This window comes from Oenanthe melanoleuca, chromosome 18, assembly GCF_029582105.1.
Source record: "Oenanthe melanoleuca isolate GR-GAL-2019-014 chromosome 18, OMel1.0, whole genome shotgun sequence".
Classification (NCBI taxonomy): Eukaryota; Metazoa; Chordata; class Aves; order Passeriformes; family Muscicapidae; genus Oenanthe; species Oenanthe melanoleuca.
In genome coordinates, this window is record NC_079351.1 from 179,874 (window position 1) to 196,012 (window position 16,139).

At 42.9% G+C, this 16,139-nt stretch overlaps 1 protein-coding gene across 1 annotated transcript in view; it reads right to left on the reverse strand.

The window, feature by feature from the left end:
- Positions 1-821: 821 nt before the first annotated feature.
- ASPSCR1 (ASPSCR1 tether for SLC2A4, UBX domain containing) overlaps positions 822-16,139 on the reverse strand; it is a 29,504-nt gene continuing 14,186 nt past the window's right edge. The window contains exons 9-16 of the mRNA XM_056505942.1: positions 15,122-15,203; positions 14,228-14,294; positions 13,379-13,441; positions 13,021-13,073; positions 4,110-4,161; positions 3,343-3,412; positions 2,827-3,002; positions 822-1,477 (exon numbers count right to left, since the gene is read on the reverse strand). Coding sequence (XP_056361917.1) covers positions 1,464-1,477; positions 2,827-3,002; positions 3,343-3,412; positions 4,110-4,161; positions 13,021-13,073; positions 13,379-13,441; positions 14,228-14,294; positions 15,122-15,203 — 577 coding nt within the window. The 3' untranslated portion in view covers positions 822-1,463. The remainder of the gene's footprint in view (positions 1,478-2,826; positions 3,003-3,342; positions 3,413-4,109; positions 4,162-13,020; positions 13,074-13,378; positions 13,442-14,227; positions 14,295-15,121; positions 15,204-16,139) is intronic.

Genomic DNA, 16,139 nt, shown 5'->3' on the forward strand with positions numbered 1-16,139 from the left:
TCAACATTTTTGCTAAAGCATTCTGCACTCCTGCTTTGAGTATCCCTCTTCCACCTTTCTTTCATGCCTCTCCCTTCCTCTTAAGTTTCTTCAAAGTATCTGTGAACATTTGGAAGTAATTAGACCTGAAGGGAAATGTTGGCCAGGCAGGGAGACAATGACAAGTGCCAGGAACCCAGGGTGCCCTTTCTAGCCACTTTGAAGTTCATTCAGATGGTACAAAGCTCAGTTTTGCTTTGTTGAAAAAAAAAATGGGAGGAAGGGAATGAGGCATGACAGGCCAATTGAAAAGAGAGGAGGTTCCTGTGAACTGACAAACACACCAAGTGCCAGAGCAAGAAGCTATCAAAGGGACCGACCAAGAGGGCCCCCGTGGCCACCCTGCTTTATCACATCTACAAATTGTGCAGATGCACACGTGAGCAAACAAGGAAAATGCAAAACATGGTACTACTGTACCATGGGATCCCAGCTCTCCACAGATCACTGATCCATGGGGAAGACATCAAATAAAACCCAGCACCATGACTGCCATGGCACTACAGAGTTCACCTCCAGTGTAAGGGCAATTCTAACCAATATTCATCCCCCCAACACATCTGCAGGAGACAAAGATCTGGACTGGGCCTTTTCCCTGTACACCAACTGCAGTGCAGAGCACAGCTACCCTGCTTTGGGAATACTCAGGCCACCAATCAACTGCCATTTGAAGAGACCCTTTAACTGGATGTTTTTTTTATCTTGTAACTAATTACTGATGGTAATTATACACAGTGAAAATAAAACTAGAGCTTAGGACAGAAACAAGCTCAACAGGCATACCACGGACAGACACATGTGCTCCTTGTTAATGAGATTCTGGCAACTGAACACAATAAAAGTGTAGCAGCCTGAGTGCTTCACAGGAAAGTTCATTGATCTGAACTGGTTGAAGTAACTTAAGTGCTTCCTCTTCATTCATCTTCCAGCCATTTATGTCCAGAATTATCAGCAGCAATAACCCAAATCACTAAGAGGCAGAGAAAAGTCATTCTAGGCACCACTTAACAATTATAGGTCAAGGTGAACCAGATTACATCTTGCTGCAAGAATACAGGCAGCTAGACTCCAGTGATCTCTGAAGGTGGAACTGAGAGGATCTGAATTTAAAAATATGGATAGAAACCAAGTCCTTTGCAGAAAGTATATAGGAATCATGTCCCCCTTAATTCTCTATTCTTATTTGCATGCAAGAAACCTTAAATTTAACCTCTAACCTTGCTTCTGTAGTCACAGACCATAAACAGGCCCTCCACTCCTCCACCAGCTGCAAATGGTATCTGAAATAGCTACTCTCTTTTTATAACTAATGTTCATACAGATTAGATCTCTCCAGGGCCACCAACACATTTTAAACATTCTTAGTAAGTTCATGGAGAAAAGGGCACAGCTGACAGCTCAGTGATCCAGCAGCCCAGGATGCTTCATCTCTTTCCACCTACAAAATAAACACAGCACCATTAAAACACTTAACATGTAATTATCACTTACTCTATTCTGAATAACACAGTCTAGTGGCTGAGGGTTCTGGCCACTGCTGTGCTCAGGCAGAACTGGGGACCACAAGAGAGCACTTGGGCAGATGAAATGGTAAATACATCACAACTTTCAGAGCAGGGAACTTCATCCTTCATGGTTTTAACACATATAGAGCATATTACTAACCTTTCATAACAACTTAAAAGTGGAAACCTGCATAGGTAAGTGAGATGATATTTTGTACTTTATCCAGATAATCTTGGAAAAGATTATTTAAGATTATAACATTGCAAGTGCAATGCCTCAAACACACTGGAAATGTGTGAATAGGGTGAAGATGCTGTTTCCCACTACATCAGCACCTCAGCATCCACCTAAAGCAGACCAGGCACAGCAGGGAGCACACTGACCCACTGTGCCTTCACACCTTACCCTCTGCCTGCTGGAACTGACAGCCCTGCACTGTCTTCCAGAAACAAATACTAAAACTCTCATCCATGAAGTTAACATTTAGCATTATTAGCCAAGTCACCCCATATAAGAATTACTAGTTTTGTTGCCATTAAGGGAGCAGACTGAATGTCTCTTTCTTTTTTTCCCCTTTCTTTCTCTTCCTCTCCCCACCTCCCTTGTCTTTGCCACTGCATCAAAAAGTGAATATTCCCAATTGTTTAATTCAGGAATTCTTTTTATAATTACTTTATATTCTGTATAAATTCTCATCTAAAATACACACACAAGCCACCTGTTATGGGACGAAAAACAAGGTCACAGTTTTGTGATCAGGATAAAACAAGAAAAAAAAACATAACAGATGCTTGCAATCTTAATTATGGAAAACCCCTAGTGGTTTGCAGTGAAGATTAAAAAAAGGAAGACCAACTAAAAAATTCAAGATAATTAAAAGTACTAAAACTAAGACTACAGCAGCAAAAGGAAAGTTATGCCAGATATTTAACAGGTTACATGGGCTCTTGGTATATAGCATATCCTACATATTACTATTAGAACTAAACTGGCAGAGATAAGAGCTAAGCACATCAAGCTCAGAACACAGTTAAAAATGCTACAAGCATTTGGCTTAGGCATCAGACTTCCCAATGTTCAGAATCTGCACTCAGACACTTCTCCAGTGAAGGCTGAGGTTCAAGTCACCAATGAATTTATGACTGACAAGCATTGAACCAAATGTCCTGCAAGCAAAAGCTGACATCTGCAACAATACCATCAATATCCAACAGAGCAGAGAGGAGGCTGCTTTTTGGGGCAGTTCAGAATGAGCAGAGCTCTCCTAGGATTCATTGATACCTGGAAGCTTCAGCCATTTGGGGATTTTCCCAGGGGCCTTCCTAAACACCTGTGGAGCTCCCTGAGTGCTGGCTGCTTCAGGCTGCTCAATGGTCTTCTTGTCACTTCCCACTTCTGGTTCAGACAGGGAAGGAGCCACTGATGCTAAAGCTGATGAAGCAGAAGGAACTAATGATCTGGACAAATATCAGAGAAAAGGAAATAAGCAAGCAGAATTAAGCTTCATTTCTCATAGTAGTCCTGTGTACCACCACCCCCTTTAAACTTTCAAAGTTAAATTGAAAAAGCTCTTACTTTTCCATGAAAGAAGCACTAGCATTTACTTAAGTCACTAAACTCCTACTCTGCAAAGGACTCACAAAGCTATCAAGGTGAGTATGACAGTAGGACTGTTTTTGGAGAGAAGGAAGTCCTAGTATCTTCAAAGCACATTTCTTTGTAGTAAGATGGGCTCATATCATGCTTCCCATCCCTGAAATACTAAGGTATTTGCAACTCTATTCAACCCCAACATACCTGGCTACCAATGAATCAGCTGCAGAACGAGAAACTGCAGAGCTCAGCAGGTCTGATTTCAGGTAACAAGCTGTTCAGAAATGAAACCAAATCACTTATTTGGTAACACAGACACATCAATCACCACAGAATCACATAGTTCTCAGCTCAAAAAACACCTGCCATATAGTATAGTACAGTAAACCTACATCACCTTCCACAAGCACGAAATCATACCAGTTTCTTTCAGGACTCAGAGGGGTTCTATTTCATCATTCAAACCTCAAGACCTTGACATTTTCTTTCAGTGCTTACTGCATCTCAGGAACTTTTCTGTGAAGCCAGAGCATACTTTGGTCTCTGGGAGAAACAGGGATTCTAAGCATACACCAGAGATGCCAAAGAAGCAAAGATTCAGATCCCTTCTACCATCTCCAGCCAGCCCACTACCATAGGAGCTCTGCAAAAGCATTTCACAGACATTTCTCAGGTTAACATTTTGAACAATAGGGTTTTCTTTTCTACAGAGTCCTTCTTCTATCATTCTTGATCCCATGGTAGACAATGCCTACTCCCCAGCCTATCAAATCCCATAAAAGAGGCACAATCTGTGCTCAAGCTAATTGACTGAACCAGCTCTGAAGAGCTTCAGCCAGCCAGCATGGCGACATCCACAGCATTCTCAAGGACTGCAGTTTCTTTGGAGAGAACTCTGACAGTAAGGATGCAACGCTGAGTCTACTGCAGGAGCTATACAGTCAGCTGAAGGAGAGAGGACATGCACTCACCCCTGCACTCCTCGGATCCAAAATGAATCACAGCAGTAGGGAAAAGTTTCGCCTGCAGCAAAAGGGGAAAAGAAGGAATCACTGTCTGGTGATGCTTTCACAGTTCACTGTGATCACTAGAGGCAGGTTAGACAGCTACAGACAAATTCATGGAGTTCAGGACAAGGTCACTAACTATCTGTAATTCAGGAAAATGTAAACTTGTGAAGAGCACAGGCCACTCAGAGTAAGACATGACAGAAAAATTTATGATTTGTTCTAGTAAACAGGTGATGAGACCTCTAAAGCAAGTGCTCACTGCAGGAATGCCCTGCCATTCCCTCTCCTCTCCATATTTCACACCACTGTATTGCACCCAGATTCTCCATTGCTGAGCAGATAATATTAGTATGATGAAGAGTCTTCTAAGACCTGAGTGGCTGACACCATGAGAAGAAAAATCCAGCTCTGCCCTCCCAAAATCTATTCAAAATTATTTTATGACATTTACACCCTGTCTGTAGTTGAAATTTATCTAGTTTCATCACCTTTCCAAGATTAAGAATTTCCTTTTATAAATTCAACCTGAATTCCTAGTTCCTACTTATCAGAGTAATTGCCATATTCAAACTTTTTTTTTTTTTTTAATTTAATCCAGGGGGTTTCGTTATTTTTCCTTTTATTTCAACTGAAGTTCCTGTAATTTGTGTCCATTTCCTCTTGTCCTTTTACAGGGCATTGCTAAGAACTCTGGCCCATATCCCTTGCTGTTTCCCATCTCTTTTATTACAGACGTTGACAAGACCCCCCTAGAGCTTCCTTTTACCAGGCAGAACAACCTTGACTCTCTATCTCTCCACATGTCAGATGCAGGTCCCTTCAGTATCTTTTGATCCTTTTCTGGGTGCTAGAGAAACTGTAAAACTGGACTCAACACATCCCCCATTCACCTAAGGAATCACAAATGCACCTGTAGGTATAAAGGAGGGACCTGCCTATGGAGGTTGCTGTGCCACTGACCCCAGTGTCACAGCACAGCTTCAGAATAACCCAGTTATTACAAATAATTACAAAGCACTGCACCACCACAACCAGTGGTGCACCCAAGAGTTCCCAAGGGAAATGCAGAGCAAGAGAGTCAAAGGTATTAAATTCCATGCTAAAAACAGACACTACTGCAAGCTCAGGCTTAGATTTTGAAAAGGGTATGAGATGCAGAAGATTAATATGATTTGGCATAACCAGCTATACCAGAAAGGATTCTGAAAAAAACCCCATCATACTGATTACCTGCATTATATGCCAGTAAAATACCACATAAAGAATAACTAGATGAAGCAATTCTGTTAAGCTTTTAGGAAGCCTTGTACTAAGAGACAGGTAAAGAAACCAAATCCTCATGGTGTAAAAGAAGCAAGTACTGCTGTACAGCTAAATGTTAATAAATGGTCACATTTACCCTGGCAAATCAGTAACAGTCAACTTGTCACACTGATCCAATAAAAAAATAACCAGGTAAAACCAAGTCACTGCCTCACTTGGTACCACTCAGACGTACTTGGGAACTCTGCAGGGCAGCCTGGCTGCTCTGGAGTTTTCTTGAGCTTCTGTTGCCACCATCAGCCCAAGCTGGATACTGGAATGATGGTCCTTGGACCCAATCCAGCACAGCAATTACCAGAACTCAACAGAACCCTGATCTTCACTGAGGAGGCTGTGGACTGCTGCCTAATCTAGAGACTGATAAAATCATATTAACTGAAGACAAAATGAAAGAGCTTCACCTCTCTTCCTGCCTACAAGCTTCAGATGAGCATATGGTATTACACTTTTTTTTGACATTAATCCAGAGGCCATAAGAGACTGTGTCATGCAGCACAGTCAACATCATGCTAAGCTGAAACACGAGACATTTATCACTCTGCCCCAAGACTCAGCTCCTGCTAAAGCATCCAGGTGAATTCATAGCCTTGAACTGATATTTTAGCAAAATAATTATTTATTAGGTATTTCAACATTTCATTCCTCAATCAACAGGGCCTAAGGTTGCCTCCTCCAGTCACAAAGACAGCTCTCCATAAACTTTTTTAATTACAAAGTACCAGACATGGTTTAGAAACTCCAGAAAAAACTCTCACAAGAGCTTTGATGTTTCTACAGCTTCATCTATTTAGGAAATGGGTGTCTTAAAAAGGGGCCCCCCAACACACATACACTCAAGCCCTTTTACACACAACATCCTTTTCATGCCAGCTGCAAGTTGGAAAATGAGGTTTTTGTAGTGTGTTAGTGTTGGAATTTTTTAATAACCTTCCCTCTCTTTTCTTTGCCTCCCGACCAATTATCTTGGTAAATAATTAACATTCTGAAGGAGATAAGTAAGCACAGAAACTCAGAACTCAAAGCCCTTTAGTTCAAAGCCCTGCCCTTTTCTCTTCGTTTCCCTGCTGCTGCCACTGAAACTTCCTTGTCAATCAAGCTCTGGGCACACACATCAAAGCTTTATGTGGGAATGGCCCCAAGGGGTCAGAGAAAATTCATGGCAGGGCCTGTGTGAGGCACAAAGAGAGAAAGAGAGTGAGAAGCACAGACCAAGAGCTAGACAGACTCACTCAACCAATAAACACACAGACAGACTGTGCCCCAGTATAAATCTCTACCCTGTTTACTCACAGGTCGTCAAATAACCATAGCTCATAGTTTCAGCATCCATGTCCACAACCATTTCCACTGCTGGCAAAACATCAATCCAAATGTTTCAGTTCAAAATCTTAATTGAAAGAAACTTAAAGGAGCTAGACAGCAGCCCTCTAGTATGCAACATCCTTCCCATGGCTCCTTTCCCTGCATCCCTACCCCTTCCTAGGAGTCACCAACATGGAGTCCCCTCTTTCCAAACCTCCATCCATTAAGTTATTTTTCTTCAATTCAAGCAGACTATTGGCTTATGCACACAACCCTTGGTCTACCTTCCTTTGTGTGCAATTGTCAGGCATCACCTCAATCCCAGCACTCCCTGAGGGTGCAGCACAGAAAGCAACCAGCTACATCTCACCTGGGAATTCTCTAGCCAGTCACAGACCTAATGCTGCCCCAGAGCTTTTTATAATCTGAAAGTATTTAAATCAGGAGCAATTTCACATTAAAAAAAAAAAAAAAAAAAATCAGGCCAGTAGAATGATTCCACTGCCCAAGGACTGTCTTGGCATAAAGATGAGAAGGTTTTAGTAGAGTCTGTCCATGAAAACATACAAGCCCAAAGTCAAAAGCCTTTAGCATGTTTTAACACACCTAAGAATGTAATGATCAAACACTGGGCAGATCATCACCTGAAAACTGTATCCTCAACTCAGCTGTTTAATGTTTGCAGTTGTTCTAATGCATCTGCCAATGTTTCTAGAAGAGCAGTTCTTCACTGCACAGGGTTCTTGTAAGAACATCTGTGAATCAGAACAGATTTTGAGAACTCTTAGAATCACACTGAGCCTGCCAGACTGACCAAAATAATCAAAGGATGTCAAAACAAGTAACTCAAAAAGCTCCACTCACTTATATGCAGAGAATTACTATAACAGGACTGAGCCAACAGCCCATTACTACACTCCAACACCCAGCATTTCTCCTCCTTGCTGCTTTGATTTGCAGCCAAAAAAACTGACTGGGGAAATGGATGCTATTAATCTATTGAACCATAATGTTCAAATCATGCTGTCCAAGGCGTATTTGTAATATACAGTCAGATTTACTGCACCAATACCTAGAAATCCAGCTGAAAATGGTGTCCCATTGTCCAATTATACAGATGCAATGTAAACAGAAACACTTTGAGTTTGTGGGTTGTTTTTATTTTTGTGGGTTTCTGCTCTTTCGGGGCTTTTCTTTTTTATACTGATGAAGAACTGAGACCTAAAGAGATAACTTACTCAAGGTCACACAGGATGGCAGCAGCAGCAATGACAACTAAGCATGCAAGTCTCCCGAGCCCCATCCAAGATCATAACCACAGGACAGCTTTCTTCTAAATGAATTAGAAAGTCACTGAGGCAAGAAGAAAAGGAAGTCAATGTCCTGCCTATTTCCCTCCTCATTTAGTAAGTATCATTCTAAATGACCAGCTTCTCAGATTTTAACAATGCATAACACAGCTTCATCCATTTGCTTAGCTGCAGTTGCAGAAGTTTAAATGAACTCTTCCTATTTCAGAGATCTGAAGAGCAGCCTGTTCCCCATAAAGGCACATTTAGTCTGAAAGCAAAGAGCTGAGTGACTCCAGTTCCACCCTGAGACAGCGAGCACTCCTCGGCACTGTGGCGCTGAGTGCGGTTTGTGCCAGCACGGCATCCTGGCTGTGCAGTGGCACACTGGGGCTGCTGCATCTCGCATTCCATGATAAAAATAGCCACTTTAGAACAAGAGTCCCTTGTGTATCCAGCTGTGATACAGCCCAGAGACGTTTCTGCTTTGTTTTACTGCATGTTTTAGTAACTTGTTCTCTAGAACATGAAAAATATTTCAGGCAGAACCCTCCCCAAGTAACACCTCAATGCTTCCTCTTTCTCATACATACATATGCAAAAAAAAATTCTAGAACAGAGCATTGCAGATGATGTACATTATTCTGGGAAGTTGTTCTCTTCCTGACAGAGCAATGCTGTCAGACCAGGCAGAGGCTGCTTGCAGCTGCTAGAAGGAGCAGCATTCTTTCCGTTACACAATCTGAGAAGATGAGAGTGCCACAGGTCTGCTGCTAGACTGATGTTAGGAAGATGAATAAGAAAATAAGCACTTCAAAGGAACATTTGCATGGAAGGAGAAACCCAAGCTACCAACATGAAATACTGCACAGTACACACACCCCCAAACACATAAACTAGCTCTTGGAAAATTCAACGGCAAGGCCGGTGGATCAAAAGTTTCTCTAGCAACACTGCACAGCATTGCTGAAATAAACACCACAGTCATGGTGAAAGAGGCAGATCAAGCAATTCATGTTTATAACCTGGGAACAAAGCTGCCCAATGTGGACTCCAAGTGCCAGAGGAGATGGATATGCTGTGGCCAGCACAGAGGAGATCTGATCCAGCTAGGGCGGGGGGACCTTTGAAACTCGTAAGGCAAAGATAAGATTTAAAAACACTGTTTTGAGAAGGCTGCTTATGAAGGAACCCAAGTACAAGGAGTGTTCCTTGAGACATTGATAACAATCAAAAAGATCTGGCCTTCAAAACTGACAGTAGCAGTGAACATTTTGGGAAGGATTTCCACTCCAAATTCAGTTGTGCAAGGAGACTCCCATTGGAACCAAAGAACCCAGCTGTCCTCAAAGCCAGCATCATGAGGCAAGCATGGACAGTCTCTGTGAGCATATGGAACAGATCTCACCACAAAAAGAAGGTGAGACTGCTACCAAATGCAGCCAGACGATAAAATCCTGGATGGAGAAGACTAAGACTTTTAGGTGAACGCCATCCTCTGTGCTGGATGAATTTCAGTATTAATTGCAATATTCTTTGCTAGTGAGTGCAATAACCACAAGGTCTGCCACAGGAAATGCCTCTGATGGACTGACTCTGATGAAGTAATTTTTTCTGAAATTGCATTCAGACTCATGCCAAAAGAGAAGGCTTTGTACTGCCTGAGTTGTAGTCAGGTTCTCTGAACAAGCACGCCAGACATACTGTCCAAACTGGCATTAACAAATAGGATATGGAAAGAGAACCAAAGGCAAAGAAAGCAACAAACAGCTCATCTGGATTTCTGCCTCATGGTATGCGACAGAGGAAACACTCAGCACACTCTAAGATCTGACTAGAAGACCTAAATATTTATGTGGAAGCCTGTGGATTCCTTTAGCTCCTCTGTAGACAGAGGATGGCCTCCTGCCCTCTCTGCTCTCTCAACTTTTCCAGTGACTGGGACTCCTATTTTCTGCTAAATCTTTCCTAGTATTAACACAGCAATCAATGATTTTTTTTTCCACTAACCCACCCCAGAAATGCACGACAAAACCGCCTGTTTCTGGGAGGAGAAAGAAGCTAAAAAGCAACTCTGAAAAGCTCAGACAGCCTAGGAAAAAAACAAACAAGCCACTGGAGCTATAAGGAACCCAAAGCCAAGTGCTACAACAGGGAAGCCTGTGGTTGATCAGCTCTGGAGAGCAGAACATTATAAAACACTTCAAGGGACATGAGGAGAAGGCCGCCAGCAAAAACAGCAACAACAAAAAAATCAAAGCAATGCCTTGAAGTCTTTATGGGTTCCAAAAACTCCACATTGCTGCCAATCCGTGTGTTCACTATACTGTAAATACACACAGATTTTGGGAGAATTCACTTCAGACAATTCTTTCAGTCCAAGTATCTTGGCAAACAAGTCAACAGCGTTTGTCTTTTTTCCTGGTTTTGCTAGCAGTGTAAAGGTTCTCCCTTCACTGTAAGTGATCAAATGTAATGGATGTGGTGCCAAACTTTTCAGCTTGAATGTAGGGAGAGGGTGGATAGAGCAGAATTATTGCTAATATGGTACTCCACCATCTGCAGACACTTCTGTTATCAGCTTCAGCACAAATTTCAGTAATTTATAAATATTTGAATGCTCAAATGTGCTCTCATTACTGCCTCAGACACCATCCATTTTTTCCTTACCAACAACACCAATGTAGTCTGTAGAGTGGAGGATAGTCTACTGCTAACTTAGGACCTGGGATAACATGACAATTAAATGTTGAAAAAGAATCCAGAATGGCTAGATGCACTATGGTAGTACCTGCTTTGGAAAAATCAAGAGTCAGGTTACGTGCAGGCACCTCTGCAAGGGGAGCACAATCAGGTGCCAAGCATTCCAAGAGGCCACAGCTAACGTGACTGACATGCAGTATTTGGGGCAAAAGTGGCAAATTTTGGCAGATGCATGATACCACCTGAACCCTCAAAGAGATGTATTACTGCTAAAGACAAACTTCCTCCCAAACCTTTCACACATCCTCCAAACCCAACAAAGATACATCAAAAAAACTGAGCAATTACTTGTACTGTTACTTCACCCAAGCTCTCTTTTCCTAGGATGTCCAGAAGAACTGCATACCCCACCCACAGCACATGGCTCCCACTCACATCCTGGGCACAGCACTGCTATTCCAGAGCAAGCCTTCTCACTACAGGGGTGCTGCATGCTGCCAACTCACCTCAGAGCAAAAGCTCCTATCTCCCCAGTACCTTAACCATCTCCCTCCTACCTCTACAGAGCAGCTTTGTCTTTTCACCTCCCTCCTTCCACATCAGGGAACAGAAGGAGAGCTTTAGCTGAAGCACAGGACATCTCCCTTCCCAGGACAGGATGAATGAAAAGGGAAAGGTCTCCACAAAGCCCAGCCCCACGCAGGGCACAGCCAGGCACTGCAGCTGCTCTACAGCACTCGCAGCCAAACGGGACCCTCGGCCCACACAAACCTCTTCCCACACTGAAGATTTCTCAGCTTGGAAGGCCACAACCTCACATGAGAAGCAGTGAGCAGGTCCCAACCCCTCCTACCCCACAAATGTCACCTCTCTCATTCCTGCTCTGGGCCAGGGCCATTGCTCCCGAGAGCCCTGGGGCTGAGGCAGCGCAGCCTCATTGGGAACAGACACCCTCAAACACCAAGGACATCCAACAAGGATCAAACACCAAGGACATCCAACAAGGACACAGAGGGCATGGACACAAGAGCTGCAGTCATTTCCACACCTGTTTCTGTCCAGAGAAGAAAGGCCCTTGAGCCCCTTTCTTCCAGCTACCCAGACCCCAGCAGAAGGGAGAACTTATTCAAACAGGAAAATTATGGCACAGGGCCTGCACTAACATGGTGAAAGTTAAAGAGGAATAAGGATTTACACTGGTTAATGGCAGCAAAGCTTCTCCCAGAATCAGCCAGCCCAAACTGGGATAAGGCACCATCCTCACAGGTCAGACTTCTGTGGTTTTGACAGCAGTTTGGGTAACCAGAACAGCATGACAAGCTCTCATCAGGAATTGCTTTTTTCATGTTTGATGCTTCATCCAAGTAAAATGTTTATAAACACACAGAACCATTCCTGCCATAACAGATCATGACCTGAAAGGGCTGAAGGGCCCCCAGCAAGGGACACAGGCTACACAGCCATGGCACTGAACACAGCTCTCCCAAGGACAAAACCACCATAGGCAAGCAGAAGTCCATTCAATCCAGCCAGTACCCGCACAGTGAAGAAAAACCAGATGAAAAGAAAAGAGTATCCTTGCTTATAAGTGATTAGATAGCAACAATTTTCAGTTTAGAAGCTTCCTGAGAAGGCTTCTAAATATTAAGACACACTTACTAAATATCTGCCTTGAACTTGTCCAAATTTCTCTCAAATCAATATATACTTTTAGTGTACAGTGCCCTGTGACAAGGAATTCTATGCCTCAGGAATCTGAATTTGAAAACCTGTATTTCAATATTTTCAGAGAAAAATTACACAAAGAGAATGCATATTCCTGAGTGTACCTTGACTCTTACATAGTGATTTCAAAATGGCCAGATTTTTGTCTAATATGGCCTTTGGTCCCACTGTAGAAATTGGAAACAGTCCCCTGTCCACATCAAGCCACATCTCTCACCATCCTAGTCCAGCTACAGAGCACACTCAGCTCAGCTCTCAAAACATTCCAGGTTAAATACAGCTGCAGCTCTGTGTACCAAACAATCAAATCCCACCCCTGCCCCAGCGTGCCTCTGCCTATTGCTGCACAAGGTGGACCTCTTCTGGTGAAGAGCTTGTGCTCCAAAACACCTGGTTCCACTAGCCTTGGCTGAGCAGAGCCCTACAGGGATCACAGATTATACAGCCCCTTTCAAAAGTAACTGAAGCCTGAGGAAGGGTTAAGGGGAGCACAAACCAGAGAGAACCAGAGCCCATGTGTGAGTCCTTACCTCAAATAGCGTCAGACTCTCATCCTTCAAGATGATTCTGGGAGGTGCAACAACTGAAGTTAAAAAACAAGTTATAAAACAGGACCACCTAGCAACCAGAGCATCAAACACAGGTGTGGGAGGCATCCCTGCTCTCTGAAGGGCTGACAGTGTCACATCCCTACAGAGGCTGCTTCTTAGGCAAAGCATAACATGGCTAAGGGAGCAGGGATCATTGAATCATTTTTACACCTTCTTTGCATTGTGAAGCTGTGTTTTAGGGAAGGCATTCCTTCCCAGGTCATATCTCAGGCATCAACATCCCACAGCTAGAAACAAGCTTTGTAAAGTAAGGCCAAATATTACCAACAGCACTCACACAAGTAAAATGGCAACTCTGCATCGGCAAGGTGGCTTCTTACAAAGTCTCTCAAAATGCCAACTGTGGAAAAAGGAGAGAAAGATTTGCTAAATTAAATTTGGTTCTTCAAATTCTGGGCAAGAAGGCTAACTTGTAACAGCAGAAATGCCCTCTAGAAGATATGGAGACTGCCTTTTCCTCCGAAGTACACAGTTGCTATCACAAATTTCTTGTAGAAGAAAACAAACAAACAAAACAAATCACTTTGATATGCTGGTCCCTTGGAAAAATCTAAGAATGCCTACAGAATTATCAAAAATGTTTCTGCAGGTAACCATGGCTGACAGCTGAGAATAAGAGGATCTCCAGTAATAATAGTAAGAGCTCCTTGGTGCATAGTCTCATTGCCTTTTGTGAACTGACGAAGACAGAAAGGTCCATCCTCTCTTAGTACAGTTGCTAGAGATTTTTTTTTCCCCTTGGTGCTTTTTGGGGTTTGTTTTGGATTCAGCATGGGGGTGTTGTTTTTTCCCAAAAAACGTTTTATGCTTTAACACAGAGGAAGTCTATAAATGCATCCCAGTAACACATCATTTAGACACAAACAAGGGAATAGCAAGTGGGACAGCTTCCTGTCCACACAAGGACAAATATTTTACCAACTCCACCAAGTAGCCCTTAGCCAACTTAACTAGCCCAAAATATCTTAGTTCATTCAGGGGCCCTACAACGACAGTGCAACTACCTACTGCTGCTTTTCCAGAGAAGCTTTTCTCTGCCAGGCAACAGAAAGACCTGCTCAGACACGCTCTCTCCTGCCATGGTGGAGCCATGAGTCACAGCTGCACAAGGGCTGATCAGTCTTACCTGTTTCAGTGGGATGGAAGAACCCCTGCAGGACATGGCGGTCTGGAAAACAAACTCTCAACACCACCTAAAGCAGAGACAAAGCCCATTAGGACACGGTTTATCACTGCTCTGTAACACTTGTCCTGGGCTTAGAATCTGCAAGGTGGTTTTTTTGGGTTGTTTCTTGTGTTTATTGTTTTTTTAATGGGGAGATCTGAGGTATTTACAGGAATAGAAGAGCAACCTGGCTAGCAGTGCTGGGCAGCTTCTCAGGGAATAAGGGCTGTCTTGCTTTCAAAGGTGGGACAAGAGCTCCTCTGTCAAAGCACTATGATGTAAAATGCAGCAGAGAGTAAGAGCTCCCTGTGCTCAGTGATGCACAAACAACAAAGATTTCCTCATGGACAGGTGCAGACAGTTTATTGGCATCCTAACGTGTCCACAGCAGTGGGAATGCTCCTGACACACCTCTGACTTCTGTACTTCCAGCTTGGTCAGAAAGCACTTCACCTGAGAACTGCACAAGGATCAGAGTCACAGAGTAAAATCAATCTTGTAACATCGAATCATTTAACTTGCAATGAGATTCTAACAAAATGTCTACAGAGAGGGGGGCAGGAGGGCTCAGTCATACAGGCTGATGGGAGCACATCAGAAAGGTTTTGAGACATCTGGAACAGAACAGAGCAACTCTACTGCCTGTCACTCAACCAGAGACATTACCATGTTACAGTACAGCTGCTTTCACATGGCACAACTGTAATGCAAGTCCCACAAATAATTAATAGGGATGGGAATTTGAAAAATCTTCACATAAGTAGCTTAAGGGCCTGTTGATCACAACTGAAACCCAAGGTACTCAATCCCCAGGTCTGGACTAGCCAAAGGGACTGGAAAAGTGACAAATAATACCTTTGGGTAACGTTCCAACTTCTCCTTTAGCTGGGACTCCTTCAAAGACTTTGTTAGCAGTGGAGCTTCTTCCAGGCGTTTCCTACAGACATGGGAAGAAGGCAAGTGGTCTGTAATTTTATGATTTTTACTTTATTAAGCTAGCAAAAGACCCAATCAGGGCTGATGAGAACTGCTCAACTGTTTGATGCATCTCTCACAGCATTTTCCCCACCTCCTGAAACTACTGAGCATCAGCAACAGTACTATATAAAATTCCTTTCATTGTACAAGGTTAAAAGGAAGTTCACAACAGCAGATGCACAAAAAGATCCTATGAGGACAGGAAAGTCTGCTTAGGCTACTCAAGAAGAGAGGGACTTACTAATCCAATAAAGCAGAGGCTAGGGTTGGACATGATTACTCCACAGAGGTAGAAGAGCTACTGAACTTGAAAAACAATGGCAGCACAAAAAAGTAAGGAAGTATTAGCAACAGGGAAAAAACCCAAAAAAATTTCAGGTCATTCAAGAACTGTCATTGTAAACAGCTATTAAAAGGAATAGAGGGTACAAAGTAAAAGTCTACTTGTATTTAAAAGGAAACAATAAATGTAGGAAAGCAATTACAATACAATTACAATATTTCCCCATAAGAAATTAGCTTAGACCCAAGAGATGCCATGCTCAGCTTTAGCACCCTTTCTTTGTATCCAAGTAACTGATATGTAACTTGCCTTTATTTTTATCTCTGGTTGTAAGGGGAAAGCATCAGCAAATTTGGAAATTTGGTCTTTTTTGGGGGCCTGTATTCCAGTAATCCCCAACCAAATGATTCTACAATTGTACCACTAAATACTCCAGACCCACAAGCAGCAGAGCAATTTTCAGGCCATGTTCTGTACACTCAGTGGCCTGTGGGAAAAAAATCAACCCTAAGTAAAAAGTTCAACTTGGACTTGGCTATAGCATAAAGGAGACTCTTGGAGTCACAGTCTTGGAGAGTTATTGTAATGTTTAAAGGAATGTTTTGAACCACT